A 16,190-nucleotide genomic window follows, 5' to 3' on the forward strand; every position below is an offset into this window, starting at 1 on the left:
TGTTTCTGAATTTTATTCTTGTAAATGTGAGAAACGTTGACTGAAATATTACCGTAAATCACTCTGAAGGGATCAATTCCCCCGCTTCAGCCTGGCCAAGTGCACTTATTTCAGGCATGTCCTTTTTAAATTTAGATTTTGAACATTTACCTTTTTACTTTATTTTCAGTCATTGTGTCAAACAGCTTCCATTCTCTTGTTGGTTTACTTGGTTGAAGATCAACTTCAGTTGTCGCAGCGCATGCAGAGAGCTGAACAGAGCCTTGGGGCGGGATTTTCCGGCCGTGCTCGCTCCAAAACCGGAACTTCCCGTCCCAGGTCGACAGACCTTTGCATGGTGTCCCACCCCGCTATGATTCCCATGGCAGACAGGACAGGAAAATTCCCCCCATGGTCTTTCAACTTTCTGCATGAGTTTTTGCTTGTAAGAATTGATTTAAAAAGAACAATGGTCATTTCTCCCCTTCTTCGTGAGCTGTTGTTACTAATGGTTTGCAGGTAGTTACGAGCAGTTCAGAAGTGAAAGGTATTCTGCCTTTCTGCTCTTCCAATGGAAGAGTAGTTGGCATTTGCTCAATGTGTAGTATCTTACACATTATGTTCTGGAGACCATTGGAGCTTCGTTCCTTAGGTTTTGCTCTGATTGTTGCACAAACCCGTTCTGATGCAAAGTTACAAATGCCAGGAGTAATAATTCCAAATGAAATTGTACTCCAACTTTTGTGTTCCTTTTAGCGAGCCACACACCTCCCAAGATTCCCTCCCCAGTATATACTTTATATCTACCTTTTCTCCTCTGTTTTTGCTCAGCAGTCACTGAATTGGAACTGCTCGCATTCCTTATTTTCCTGTTCATCTTGTGTGCTTACCACCACCGCCGCATTCTTTGGAATCCCCTCCGTTTTCTTCTGGAGGGTTTGAGAGGAAAATGATTTCTCCAAAATAAGCTTGATGAAGCAGGTAGAAGTGATCGACAGCAGTTACGTATTAAAGTGTCGGACTGCAAACATCTTGCTGAAGTTGTCCGTTTTTTCCTGCCTTTCAGGTGGTTGATATTCGTTCGACCTGGTGTGCGCTGTCCCCAAAGCTCAGCTGTGACACACGACCTCTCGTCGTCAAAACCCTGACTGAAGTATTTGCCTTGGTTCCTTCGCTGAACGTGAAGTCCACAGAATATGAGGTAAATTGTATGAGTCAGTGTAAGTGATGATCCAGAGTTTGCACAAAAAAGGAATAGAAGAGACAAATACTGAGTACGACTTAAAAAATAACCTATCGCTATAAAACATTCAAAGCAGCAAAAAAAGCAAATTTAGGATTGACAAGAGGAATTTCTTTTAAGCTTATTTATTAATGTCTCGAGTAGGCTTGCGGTAACGCTGCAATGACGCTACTGTGAAAATCCCCAAGTCGCCACACTCTGGCACCTGTTCGGGTACACTGAGGGAGAATTTAACATGACCAATGCACCTAACCAGCACATCTTTCGGACTGTGGGAGGAAACTGGAGCAGCCAGAGGAAACCTATGCAGACACAGGGAGAACATGCAGACTCCGCACAGACAGTGACCCAAGCCACGAATCGAACCCAGGTCCCTGGCACTTGAGGCAGCAGTGCTAACCACTGTGCTACCCTAACCCAAGGAATATGCAACACATTGAATGGGCTTCCAGATAGACTAATGGGAGCAAAAACGCAGAAATAATTTAAAGATACTGTGATAAGGGCACTGCAGTTTCTGAATGAATACTCTAACTTGTTTCTGGGAATACAGCAATTTAACAACATGGAGATGATCTCCGTATCAGAAATGGGAAGTGTCGTTTTTCTCGTTCGATTATAAATTGCTCAGGTCTTCATGCCACTAAAACTGCATCTCAACATTTTGTGTTTAACTGGATACCAGATGAAGCATTTGATACCAGGTTCATTGAAGAATGAGCTGGATGAATGCCCAGCCAGAAACAGAAAGCAACTTGTTTTAGAATGGATGTATTATGTAGGAAGCAAGGTGATCTAGGTATTCTGGAGATTTGCTTGATTTACTGTTTGGTGGGTGGGGAATGAGTTGTACAGAAATATGGCCCAACCTTTCCTCAAGATTGAATAACGCCCATGATGGAGTGGTTTGTAAATGGACAATGGCAGCAGCAAGCTTGATAAAATTACTGTTGCTTTCTCAGCCCTATTTGTTCTTAAAAGTCCACACATAACACGATGATCCAAGTTTCACGTTGCACTTCTGTTTGTGCAGTTCTATCCCAGGCCCGTTCGCTCATCTGTTACTGAAATACTCATGCATGCACTTCCTGCCCATAGACTGTCTCAGCACACTCCTTGCTGGATTCCCACACTCTGACCTTCCCAAACCTAATGCAATCCAAACCTCTGTTGCCTTTGTCCTTGGTTGCACTATCATTCCTGTGTTAATTGCATATTTAATGTGTCTAATTCTATGTAGGTGGAGGCATTAATTGTGTTTCATTTGAGCACACATGAAGAGACAAGTAGTGAAGCTGTGTGGTGGTTGCCTGATGAAATGTACGTGTGTGATGTTTTACATTGTAAATACATTTAGCATTGAGTAAAGATTGGCTCGAGCATAATCCTTCACCAACTAGCTTTCGAAGTAAAACACCCTTTGTTTGCTGATCAACATTGACTCCTTGTTCAGCAAAGCCTTAATTTTAAAGTTCTTATTGTTTTTATGGTTCTATGGTTTTTTAATTTTTTGTGGTCTTGCCTTTCCCTATCTCTGTAATCTCCTCCAGTCCTACAACCCCCTAAGAAATTCACAATCATCTAGTTCTGACCTCTTGATCATTTCTGATTTTAAGTGCTCCACTGCTGGTGGCAGTGCCTTCAGCTGCTCTGGAATTTTTTTCCCAAATCCCTCTGCCTCTCTACCTACCTCTTTTTGTTTAAGACTCTTCCCGAACCAAGCTTTTGATCATCTGCCCTAATACTGCCACATATGATTCCATGTCTAATTTTACTTCATAATAATACTCCTGTGAAGGGCCTTGGAACGTTTGATTATATAGAAGGTGGTGTATTGATATAAGTTCAGAGTGGCACCGCGGCACAGTGGTTAGCACTGCTGCCTCTTGGCGCCAGAGACCCGGGTTCAATTCCCGGCAGTGACCACCTGTCTGTGCAGTCTGCACGTTCTCCCTGCGTCTGCGTGGATTTCCTCCGGGTGCTCCGATTTCCTCCCACGGTTGGAAAGATGTGCTGGTTAGGTGCATTGGTTAGGCTAAATTCTCCCTCAGTGTACCCGAATAGGTGCCGATCAACTAGGGGAGTTTCACAGTAGCTTCATTGCAGTGCTGATGTAATGTACTTGTGACACTAATAAATAAACTTTAAGAAAAAACTTTAAACTTTATTATTGTATGCAGAATTTAAAATCTATTAGTCATTACTTTTCGAACCAGAATTGCTGCAGAATGAATAGGAAATCTCCAGCTTGCCTGTTGGCACTTCAGTCGATTTCACAAGTGGCTGCAGTTAGATAATGTGACATCTTTATCCATATTCATTAAAGATCAAAGGAACTGCAAATTGATATCTTTAGATGTGAGTGCAGTCGTAATGCACTGGCTAAAGGCACTTTCTTAAAGAGACATTGTAAGTGACGCTTCAACCTTTCACCATCCTGAGATTCCTGCTCTCTGCTCCTGAACATGTTGACTCGGGCTCGGGTAAGGTTCCAGGGTGCAGAACCCCCTCGGAAACATTGCCCAAGCTTTTCTGGTACGGCAGGTAACGTCACAGCTTGATCTGCACCCACATGCACTTTTCCATAAGATACAGAGACCGGCTAGAAATTTTTAAAGCCAATGTTTTGTTTGAGCAACATATTAGATGGAGAATTTACGTTTGATATTTTACTAGTTATTTAGAAAAAAAATGGAAATGCATTGTTATTTTAAGCTCGCTGAAATGATATTTAATATTGTAATGGATTATGTTTGAGTGCCTTTTATAAGTACAATAATGGAAAGTTAAAAGGAGCTTTGACACTACCTGTCTGCCTGCTTACACCTTGAATGCTTTGACTGTTGAGAACTTGTTTTGAATGTCCATTGTTGGCTTGTTATAAATTTAATCAAAGCTTGATGTATTTGGAGGGTTCTATACTTCTAGATTACAGTTATTTATGAGGGTTTTGTGTTTTCCCTACAGAAATTTAGAGCGCAAGTTATAAGCATATTGTGGAGTCACACCCAGAGTAAGGTATGATTTATCCACATCCTGCTGACTAAATAGGAACTCATCAGTGTAGCAGATGTGCTCTGCATGTGTATTTTAAAGATTAAATTTAATCAGAATGTTGCCCAGTATTATAATGTTATTGACCTGTCCATGATTAATTCAGAAGCTCTGCACTGGACAACTTGTCTTTTGCTGCACAAATTAACAGGACTCACCCCAAGTCATTGCACACTACCTGTCATTTTTCCCCTTTGATCGCTGGTTTGTAATCTAACATAAAGTTATATGACAAATCATTGAGTACAAATGTAAGGAAGAAAATGAAAATCCTCCTGATACAGGATAATGTTGCATTAGAAATACAGCATGAAACAGTTGTCAAGTCATTCAATTCTCAAACTGCCATGGTATGATTTTAAATTTACGTTCCTTGATTCATAGTCCTGGCCCCTGGATTACTGCTCCAGTAGCCTAACCACAACACTACTGTGTCCATCTGAGTGACTATCTATGATTTTTTTAAAAATTGTTTGATAATTTTCATGTGAAGCATTTTTATCTGAGTATTAGAGTTTCTGTTGATGTATTTTCGTGGTGTTTTAAAATTGATACAGTATGAAAGAATTCTTGATGTAAAAATACAGGGTGTAATCAGATTTGACAATGTTTTCTGAATGGCATACAAAAAGGAACCCGTTTTGCCCCTTGTAGAACTCACTCATAGCCTGTTCTGCATACAAGGCTCTCTCGGCATTCAACTCTGAGGAATATACAGTTCTTCACCTGCCAGAACAGGTAAGGGTTCGACAAATGTGTAATATTTCTTTTTGTCCATTTTTCTTCGAAACTTATGTACTGTTAGGATTTGATAACTATATTGGTCAGGACCTTTGTGGTCAGCAACTGAGGAATGGCACTCGCCACTGCCCTCGAAGGAAGCTGCCCGCCAAGGCTTAGCTGAATCAGTAGCATCAACTTCCCTTGTTACGATGTCAGTTTCATTCTGGCATCCTCTGTAGGGGATCTCTACATCCAGGCATCAAGCAGGCTGAGCAGCCAATTAGATTGAAGAATTCTCACAGACAGTAAAGAGCAATGAGTGGCATTCAATTTTTATTCACTTTTCAGTGAAGATTGGGACTTAAGCATGAGATTAAGGCAGAAGCTGAAATCTTTTATCATATATTATTTTAATCATCTGTGGAACTTTTACTTGCAATGGGATTGTAAGATTTCTAATATTAGTTCTTCTGGCCCAGATGGATTGTTCAGCAGTAATTGTGGTGTTCCATGCTGTTAAAAACCTAAGTTACATCAAATTCAACAAGGCTATATCGTTTTGGCCAGAATATGGTATAAAAAGTTGCAGTTCATTGATCTTTCTGCTGACTGCATCTCTGAAGACTGCAGCAGTGAGGAACAGGCTGCTTCTGAAAGAACCTTCCTCATTTCCACATTTAAGTGTGCATGTGTGAATGCTGGGAGATACTGTTGATTTTAGGCAGTTGATAGTTTTGCTATCATTACACCCACAAACTCTGGACAATTGCGTGGATTAATCAGTTGGATCATAGTTTTTGAGGCTATTATGACCAGGTGAGAAATTGTGAACTGGATTTCCTCTTTTCTGCCCCCTTTGGTTGGTCGCAATAAATGTTTAAGTTTCTTTTTCACAAAGATATGCTTTTTCCAAATCCGAATGTAAGAACTCCAAAGAGGTGTGGGTTCGGTGGATTGGCCATGCTAAAATTACCCCTTAGTATCAGGCAGATTAGCAGGGTAACGACATGGGGTTACCAGGATAGAGCCTGGGTGGAATTAGTGTCGGTACAGGCTCGATGGGCTGAATTATCATGGAATCCCAACAGTGCAGAAGGAGGCCATTCGGCCCATCAAGTCTGCACTGACAACAATCCCATCCTGGCCCTTTCCCCACACATTTACCCTGCTAATCTCTAACCTATGCATCCCAGGGCACTAAGGGACAATTTAGCATGGCCAATGCACTTAACTCGCGTATCTTTGGACTATGGGAGGAAACCCATGCAGACACGGGGAGAATGTGCATACTCCACATAGACAATGACCCAAGCCGGGAATCGAACCCGGATCTCTGGAGCTGTGAGGCAGCAGTGCGAACTATTGGGCCACTGTGCTGGCCAATTGCCTGGTTCTGTACTGTAGGGATTCAATGGTTTAACTATTTAAGCTGTGAACAATAAAGAGCCAATCAAACAAGGTTTTCATGGGTCAAAGAAAGTGCGAATGTATTAACCGCTAAACCAGAGGGGAATAATAATGAAAACATGCCATTCCGTACAGAAATAAGAGAGGTTAGAGTCCAATAAAAATAAGCTAAAAGAATACGTGGTTTACCGTCCTTTGGTTGTCACTGAGGCATAGATTTTGAACGTTGTGATCGAGCTGGTTTTGTGTATATGGTCAGCTGAAGACGGTGAAGACTTAGCTGATGAAGGAGCAGCGCTCCGAAAGCTCGTGATTCCAAATAAACCTGTTGGACTTGAACCTGGTGTTGTGAGACTTCTTACGAAGAAGATGTTATAGTTATTATGAATCTCAGTTCGATGGGAGATTTTTTGTAAATTTGGCTTTCGAATCGGGGAGTACACTTGTTCCAAAAGAGACTTGGAGAGAGCAGCTTATGTCCTCCGCTGAAAGCTTTCTTCTCTTCTCTCTCTCTAGTCCCTGCAATACCCCATCCATTGTGTATTTCCATGATGTTTTGGGTGTGTCTGTCTGTGGCGGCCATTGTTTCAATTTCCAACACCTGGTATTTTAATGCCTGTTCCTCAGACAGTGGTAGATTCCGATGGCCCCTTTCTCTGCTGTCCTCTGAGGATGATTTGTTTGCATTTTCACCTTCACCTTGGAAGATGACCATGCAATTTCAAGTAGTTTGTTCTGTCTCATTTCAAAGTGCAATGTCGCTGGCAAGGCCAACATTTATTGCCCATCTTTAATTGCCCATGAGAAGGCGGTGGTGAGCCTCCTTCGTGAATCAGCAAAGTTGATCCGGTGTCGGTATACCTACCTTTTGCCCCAACTGCAGTGAAGGAACGGTGATATATTCCCAAATAATGATCAATTTGGAACAAAATTTGAAGGTGATGATATTCCCATGTAACTAGAGCCGTTGTTTTCCTAAGTGGCAGAGGTCACAGGTCTGTAAGGTGCTGTCAAAGGAATCTTAGCGAGTTACTGCAGTGAATCCTTCACAGTCCACACTGCTACCGCTGTGCAGCAGAGTTGAAGAGAGTGAATATTTACGTTGGTGGATGGAGTGCCAATCAGGAGGGCTGTTTCATTCTGGATGTTGTTGGACTTCTTTACAGTTGAAACGGCACTCATCCAGGCAAGTGGAGAGTATGCTGTCACACTCGTGACTTCAGCCTTGTTGGCAGATAGGCTTTGGAGTCCAGAGATGGATCATTTACTGCAGGATGTGTGGCCTTGGACCTGTTTTTGCAGATACAATATTTATGCAGCTGGTCCATTGAAGTCTCTGGAAAATGAAAACTCCCAGGATGCTGATAGTGGGGGGGGGTTTCAGTGATGGTAATGCAATTGAATGTTGAAGAGAGCTGGGTGGATTCTCCTGTGTTGGAGATGGTCATTGCCTGACACTTGTGTGGTCTGAATGTTACTTGCCACTTATAAGTCCAAGCCTGAATGTTGCCCAGGTCTTGGACTATTTATTACTTGAGTTACCCCACATTGTACTGAATGTTGTGCAATCGTTGGCGAACCTCACCACATCTGATCTTATGATGGAGGGAAAGTTGAAGATGGTTAGGCCGAGGGCGCTGTCCTGAAGAATTCCTATAGTGATATCCCGGGGCTGTGCTGATTGGCCTCTAACGTCCACAACCACCTTCCTTTGTGCTGGATATGACTCCAACAAGTGGAGAGTTTTCCTCCTGATTCCCATTGAATCCACTTTTACCAGAGCCCCTTGATATAGCACTGGGCCAAATTCTGCCTTGAGGTGGAGGGCACTCACTCTCATCTCACCTCTGGAATTCCGCTCTTCTATCCATGTTTGGACAGAAAGATGGTTTTGAAAGAGAACAGTGTCAGAGACCTGCGTGTTTACTCACATATCAGAACTGATGGAAAGCTATTCTTCATGCCTTGCTTGGGCATAACAGCTGCAACTTTTATGATGCATGCGTTGATTTCGGCAGCAAGTGACAGATTGCTGGTAATTGTACAGTCTAGATATGTGAAGCAATTAATAATTACCAGCATCACATTGTCAGTGCTGATGGATAATTGTCAATGCTCCTAGACTGTGACATTTGTCGTCTTGATGCTAAGGGGCAAACCAAACTCTTTTCAGATGTGAGAGAGTCTGTTCCTTTGCCATTGCAGGTGTTCCTCAGTTTGAAATGTTGCTACTGCATCATCAGTGTGACTGATGAGGATTTGCTGCACCTCTGTCTAGGATCTCGGAGATCCCAAGCAGCAGAGGGGATCCAGCAGGAGAACGAGCAAGTGGGTTTGGAAAAGAGAAGAATCAAAGTGTAACGTCAGAGGAAAGCGGGCTAATGATTGGTTTGTGAGTATTTCCTTCTCCCTTACCTCAACTACACTGCCACCCTTCCGTCTTCTCAGACAATGGCTTGTCCCTATTGCTCAACTCTTACGCATTCTCTGGTGTGATCCCCAGTTTCACATGGCAGCTCCTGCTGCCTTTGCTGCAGGGGAGGCAGTGGACTGAGAAAGTGCACAATTTGCTGACCTCTGATTTCATTGGCTCCTCTTCTTGGCCAACTGAGTATTCTGTTTCTGCTCGCCTCTTCCAGGACCCTTCTAAACTGTCAGCCTCCAGAGGTCACGGTGCTCAGGGTTGTGTCTCCCCGTTGTCAGTGTTGATATCCGCCATCTTCATATCTCACATGTCCATGTAAGTATGGACGTCCAGGAGGCCGTGATGCAGTGTCCAATTCACCATTCAGAAGGTCTCTGAATATACGGCCATCATCTATTCGATGAACATGGCTGAACCAGCGTGTGAGAGACTAAGACCGTACAGTGTATATGTTTATAAAATATATACAGACAGCCTCATGACTCCTTCTAAAATTTTGAAACTGACCAAGGACTGTTAAAATAGATGAATCTATGGCCGGACTTTTACTGCCTCGCCCACCCAGAACCAGGGCAGGTGAAGCTCGCAGAATACATTCTCCATTGGCCTCAGGCGGGATCTTACAAGCCTCGGGCGGATGAGGCGGTAAAATTCCAGCATATGTCTGCCTTTGACTCCTGTACATAAGGAGTTGTCTGGCACTACTCGGGGAACTTGCACAGCATTTTCTCTGGGATACCCCTGATGACCCCCTGTGGGAATGTAAGGGTTAATGTATTAAAGATGAAACAAAATACAGAAATATTTTGCTAACCAACTGACCTAGAAATTTGGACACGCTCACACTGTGGCAAATGAAAGCCAATTTAAAAAGTAGTAAGGGTCACGAAGAGACAACGGTGGAATGTGTCCATCAGTGATTTAGTTGCATAGGAATTGGAATGGTTAACATCATGTGTTGAGAGACAAATAAAGGAACTATTATACTGCCAACTCTCGTCTATATAGATGTCTGTATTTGGGCTACACAGGCCAAATTTAAAGAAAGCTACACAAAGGCCATCTGTATTTCATAACCCAGGCTGGCCAATAAATCTCCTCATCTGCTAAGATAGAGGGCTCCACAACCTACTTTTCAATTCGAAATGGTTGAGACACTTAACAATCTTGATGATCCAGACGAGGGATACGCATCCTTTATCAAAGAAAGTGTGGAGAGGTGAGAGTCATGTGACATGGACCTCTGACTTGTGGAACCAGTAATATTGCCTTGCTGAACTGCAATGCTCAATCTACAAGACTGATTCATCTCTGCATACCTATCTCATTGTGTGAAGTCAAAACCACTGGAAAACTGAATTCCACAGCATTGGTTTTCAGCCCACCAATCTCTGAGATGGAATACCTCATTGGATTCTGGAATCCATATGAAATGGTGCTTCGTTCCTCAGTAGTCTCAGTACTGTAAATCTTTTCTCTATCCCTTTCTTTACTATCTGAAGGTGAGGGGGATGCTGTCAACCCTCTTCATGTTTTGAATGTGTGCAAATAAAGTAACCGTTTGAGTTCATCCTATCTTGAGTTTGCTGTGGGATTATTAATAAAACGGATCACAGCAAAACTGAGAAGTTGGGAAATAAAGAGGGAAGCAAATGAAAACACGTTTTTGTTTACAGTTGATTGGTTCAAAATGAGTGCTGTGTTAATTAAAACCCCTCCTGTCCGTGACAGTGCAAATTTCATTGACTAAGCAATCAGTGTATGCTGATTGAGCTCTGAGTTGGTGATTTTGCCCTGTCGAGGTGCTGAGGATATACCTGAGGCAGCAAAGGTGGAAACTTTTTGGCCTTTTGTCCTGTCTAACATACGTTGTCCAGGTCTCACCACTGCCGCGGAGTGCACTGAGGACACAGGCTTGGTAGACTCACAGTTTGATGTTCTCAGCCAGGTAGCTGTTTGGTCCACATTCTCTTAGCTTGGACATATGGCTGCAGCTTTTGTGATGCACGTGTTTTCCACAAGTGACAGATTGCTGGTGATTGTGGAGCGCAGATGGGAAGTAATAAACAACCTCCAGAATCACATGGTCAACGCTGATATATGATGGTGCAGGAACATTCTAGACTATACTTTTTTTATCCTGATGCTAATAGTTAAACCAAATTCTTTGCAGCCAAGGGTTTGTTCATTTGCCATTGCAGATGTTCCTCAGTATGGAATGTGAGTGTGCCTCTGTGATGAGGACTTGATGCACCCTTGTCTCGGATCTCGGGCAGTGCAAGGTTCAACAGCTTTCCATCAGTTCTGGTATGTCACGGGATACTCTGTCGATGAGCTGAAGGCATATGACCACAGCAAAGAGAAGAATATGCTGAAGAGTATCAATGCCAGAACGTAACATGTTTGTATGTCTTGATGAGATCTATGATGGCATTATGTAGCGGTCTCCTTTGTTCACAGCATTTCTCTTGCAGCTGCCAGACTGAGATCATGTCAATTGTGGATCTTCCTGTTCCGAAACTCCATTGTGATTTGGAATAGATGCCTTCAACCAAGATCTGTAGTCTAACGAGGACAATGCGGGCAAATATTTTTCTCATGATGCTCTGTAGGGTGACATCTCAATAGTTGCTGCAATCAGGTGGTTTCCATTGTTCTTTTATAAGCTCACAATCTTTGTGTTGCACGTATCCTGGGGCATTGGCTCCGTCCTGCAGCAGAGGCAGAGAAGTCCATGTGAATTCTGCAGGATTAGCGGATTTCGCATACTCTGAAAGGCGTGCTGGTTAGGTGCATTGGCCATGCTACATTCTCTCTGTGTACTCGAACAGGTGCCAGAGTGTGGCGACTAGGGGATTATCACAGTAACTTCATTGCTGTATAAATGTAAGCCTACTTGTGACACTAATAAATAAACTTAAACTTTAAACTTCTCCACTGCGGATTTAATGACAATCTCTGCCATGACAAGCAGGCTTTCTGTGGGGTCAGGAGCTTCCTGTCCCTCAGGTACACCTCAAGGTGGTGTTCCACCCATCTCTTCACAGTTCACGGTAGTCAGTGATGATGATCTCCCTAGTGGAGCCGTTTGCTTTGCTGATGAACAGGATGCCCTTCTGATCTCTTTCTAGATGCCCCAAGCATTCCTGTGTCGAAAGACATCTGGGTATTCTGGCAAAGTAACCAGTAGTCATTAGTGCAATGCCTTGCAGTCTGTTGGATTTTACTTTGAGCGGTTCTTGGTGTATTCAGAGTTTTCTCACTAGGATCTCTCTTGTCATTGCTGAGAGTGGACTACTTGGCTTCCGTGACAGGTTCTATCGCAGCGATGTTCGCCTTGAGCCAGTGAGCTTTTTTTCACTCTTGCCTCCTAGTACCATATTGCAGATGGTGTTTCGAAGTATGTTCCAATTCATTTCTCCACTCTGAGGGAATGCTGGAATGCACTTGTTCATTCGAGTCAGGACCTGGTGGTTTTTATCTGGGTCAGAAGTATGACAGGCGTTGAAGTGAGAATGACATTTCTGCTTTGAGTGAAAGCCTTCAAGTGTTGCATTGTCACCCTGGAACACACCAAGGCAAGATCTGTATCATTGGCAGCACTGTGGTAGCTGCGTGTTTTGTGAATACTCTTCAGTGAGTCGTGATCAGATCCAGCTAATGCCGGCATGCCCTGATCTTGTGACATGGTTTGTTCTGAAATAAGGTGAGTTACACAAAACCCATGGTGGTAGCAAAGTTCATGTAGTCTATGCCCAGTTTCATTTATGTTGTCTGAGGCAGGAGGGTCATGTCTCTTGGTCCACGTTCTTTCTTGTGCTGAAATCACCTAATCAGGTAAAATGTTCTGTCTGTCTTAGAGATTCTGCTGAATACAATGTCAAGCTCCTCATAAAACTGGTCCTTTGCCTTTGCAGTGGAGTACTGCATGGGAGTTAAGTTGCTCATGAGGTTAACCGGCCCTGTTTGAGATGAGAGTTGGTTGGAGAGGACACGTTCTGAACCATTTGTGGGGAATTCTATTATCAAGAGTAGTGAATTCTTACAGCAAAACATACACTTTGCTCACGCATTTCCTCTGAATCCTTCTGAAAGATGAATGTGTAATGTTTTTCTTTGTGATCTGTTCTTGGCGAGCCTGTACTCTTGCAGGGATGCTATTTCAATGTTCAGCCTATCAAGAAGCAGCGTTGGTGTTGGGGTAATCTGGTCCAGTAATCCAGAGGCCCAGGGTAATTCTCTGGGAACCGGGTTCAAATCCCACCGTGGCGGATGGTGAAATTTTAATTCAATAAAAGATTCTGGAACATCTAACGGTGGTTGCCAATGGTCATAAAAACCTATCTAGTTCACTAATGGGAAGGAAATCCGTCATCATTACCTGGTCTGGCCTACATGTGACTCCAGGCCCACAGCAATTTGGTTGACTCTTAACTGCCCTCTGAAATGGCCTAACAAGCCACTCAGTTGAAGGGCAAATAGGGATGGGCAATAAATGCTGTCACAGCCAGTGATGCCCGTATCCCATAAATGAGTTTTTAAAAGTTCCATTGCACAGGTGTCTTGTGCAAGTCGCCTATCAGTCCCATGCTTACCAGTCGAAGAGTTGGCATCTTCTTTCTTTCTTGTTTGTTCAGTGGGACACAATGGTCCCTTCCACCATTAGAGACAGCTCATAGCACCCGTTTTCTACCCATCAAACTGGGCATATCACTCGTAACTGCTGCCTCCTGTGTTGTGTTAACACTCTGCTGCACATCTGGAGTGTTCTGTCCTCACAGTGCTGAGGATTTGGCGATGAACAGGCTGTGTACTGACAAGGTGTGACTTGCACATTTGGCTGTTTTTTTCACATTACTGCAAGTCAGCACCGTAGGCTGAAAATGAGAAGAAAACCAACACACGAAAGCAAAGGCATGCTAACTTTCTTCACCCACACACTCAATGCACCATATTGACCTGTTGGGCACATTTGGGTCCTAACCTGGTGCACTTAAACTCGGAGCTGGGAATTTAAAAATTATAATCGGAGTTTGAAAAAGAATGGGAGCTGAGAGTCTGAACAGAGATTGAAAAATAGTGGATTTTGTGCCACGGGGCACTGCTGGATCAGGCTAACCTGGCTGTGAAAGTTTAGGCTGATTAATTAGTGCAGATACTAAAATATGAAGTCCACCTTAATTTTTATGGTGTATTTACACTGTTCAATTAACCAAATCTGGAGGATTATGTTCAAATTGCAATTGGAAGAGAATTTTCAGTAACTTAAAATCTAAGGTGTTTGAGCAAAATATTTCAAAATGACCTCCTTTATAAAATAAGGTGACATCGTATAGGAGGAGTAGTTGACTGGTGAGTAGCTGCTGAGACTATTTATTTATTGGATTTTATTGTCTAACAAACAGAGCTGAGACCAGGTAGGTTGGACCTGTAGAGTGTGCATCCTGTTCCATCTGTGAGCACAGTAAGAGTTTTAACAACACCAGGTTAAAGACTCCCCATCTGTGAGCTCCAGGGCACTTTGCAGGTCCAGGAAGTGTTGTCAGCTACAGAAGCTTGAACTCTGGTTTCACAGCTTTAGCAGCAGTTGGTGTCACTGCTGTCTGTGCAAGGTTAAGAGATGCGTGGCTACCATGTGTACAAATGTGGTCACCTTGCAGCTTAAAGTCATAGACATAGAGTTTCCAGAATAGAAAGAGGCCCGTCACGTCTGCGCTGACCATAAAGCACCGACCTATTCTAATCCCATTTGCTAGCACTTGGTCCTTAGCTTTGTATGCTATGGCATTTCAAGTGCTCATCTTAAATGTTTCCTCCCACAATCCGAAAGACGTGCTGGTTACATGCAATGGCCATGCTAAATTCTCCCTCAGTGTACCCAAACAGTTGCTGGAGTGTGACGACGAGGGGATTTTCACAGTAACTTCATTGCAGTGTTAATGTAGGCCTACTTGTGACCCTAATAAATTTTTTAAAGTTTTGGAAGGATTGAGACATAGTATGAGCGGAGATCTAACAGGATATTAGAAAGTTGTTGACAAATAAGAATTAGAGAGTTAAGTTAAATGCGTAATAGAAACACTCTGCAGTTCTGGTAGCACCTGTGACGAGAGAAACAGGGTTGATATTTCAGGTCGATGACCTTTCATCGGGGTAGATGGAAATATATGAGTGATTCGCTTGTGATGTAAAGGTAGAATATTGGTCAAATTGAAAACTAAAAGATTTCAGAAAGACATAGACAGGCTATCAGAATGGTGACTGATGGAATTTAGTATTTTTGTGAGGTAAATCAATCAGTGACATGAGTATAAGTGATTGGAAAGATACTAAACTATGTGAATGTTAGGGAGGGTTAGAAATTCAAATTTTTAATTCACAAAGTCAGGTATAGCTAGATTAAGCCATCAGAAAGGCAAGTAGAATTTTGACTTTTATAAATATGGACATCATAGAATCCCTACAGTGCAGAAGGAGGCCATTTGGCCCATCAAGTCTGCACCGACTCTCTGACAGAGCATCATACCCAGGCTCACACCCATGCCCTATCCCGGAACCCCACATATTTACCCCGCAAATCCCTCCAACCTTTCATCTTGGGACACTAAGGGGCAATTTAGCATAAGCAATCCACCCAACCTTTGGACTGTGGGAGGGAACTGGAGCAGCTGGAGGAAACCGCAGACACGGGGAGAATGTGCAAACTCCACACACACAGTGACCCGAGGCCAGAATTAAACCTGGGTCCGTGGTGCTGTGAGGCAGCAGTGCTAACCAGCGTGCCACTGTTTCGCCCGAAGAATAAAAAAAAGTAATGGTGAATGTATACAAAATCTCAATCAGGTCACAGTATGCCGCTTTGAGCACTCAATGGACATTAAAATATGAAGGTCAAGAACATTTCAGTGTGGATGCACAAGAATAGGAAACCAGTTATAAGGAGCCACCCGAGATACTTTGACTATTTCCATTTCAATTGGAAGTAATGGAGCAGCGAAGTGTAAAAGATTTAATGAAGGCTTTTTAAAAAAATAAGAAAGGTTCTTTCTTTTAGGTGAATTGGTGAGAAGTGGTTATCAGTTAAAGGAGAATAAGGAACAGATTCTTTACACTGAGGGTTTTTGGAACATGAGTATTTTACCACTATTGGATATTGAAGTGGAGAGCATTGCACCTCTTCGGGATAACGAGAGAAATATTTGAAACACAGAAACATGCAGAACCAAAGGGGAAGAGTCGGACAATAGGATTCGATTTTGGTTGCACTAATGAAAAGTTTGGATTTGTATTGGCCTCCCACAGAGGGAAACACATCTTAGAAAGGGAGTGGGCAAGACTATCCTCAGCTGTTGGGTGCCA

General features: G+C 42.9%; 1 protein-coding gene across 4 annotated transcripts in view; it reads left to right on the forward strand.

The window, feature by feature from the left end:
• Window positions 1-16,190, forward strand: part of focad (focadhesin) — a 238,134-nt gene that overhangs the window by 102,372 nt on the left and 119,572 nt on the right. For all 4 annotated transcript variants that reach the window (XM_078214275.1, XM_078214272.1, XM_078214276.1 and 1 more), the window contains exons 16-18: window positions 1,046-1,180; window positions 4,190-4,240; window positions 4,931-5,014. In XM_078214275.1, the coding sequence (XP_078070401.1) occupies window positions 1,046-1,180; window positions 4,190-4,240; window positions 4,931-5,014 (270 nt within the window). The remainder of the gene's footprint in view (window positions 1-1,045; window positions 1,181-4,189; window positions 4,241-4,930; window positions 5,015-16,190) is intronic.

The sequence above is a fragment of the Mustelus asterias genome, chromosome 6, assembly GCF_964213995.1.
Source record: "Mustelus asterias chromosome 6, sMusAst1.hap1.1, whole genome shotgun sequence".
NCBI classification, from domain to species: domain Eukaryota; kingdom Metazoa; phylum Chordata; class Chondrichthyes; order Carcharhiniformes; family Triakidae; genus Mustelus; species Mustelus asterias.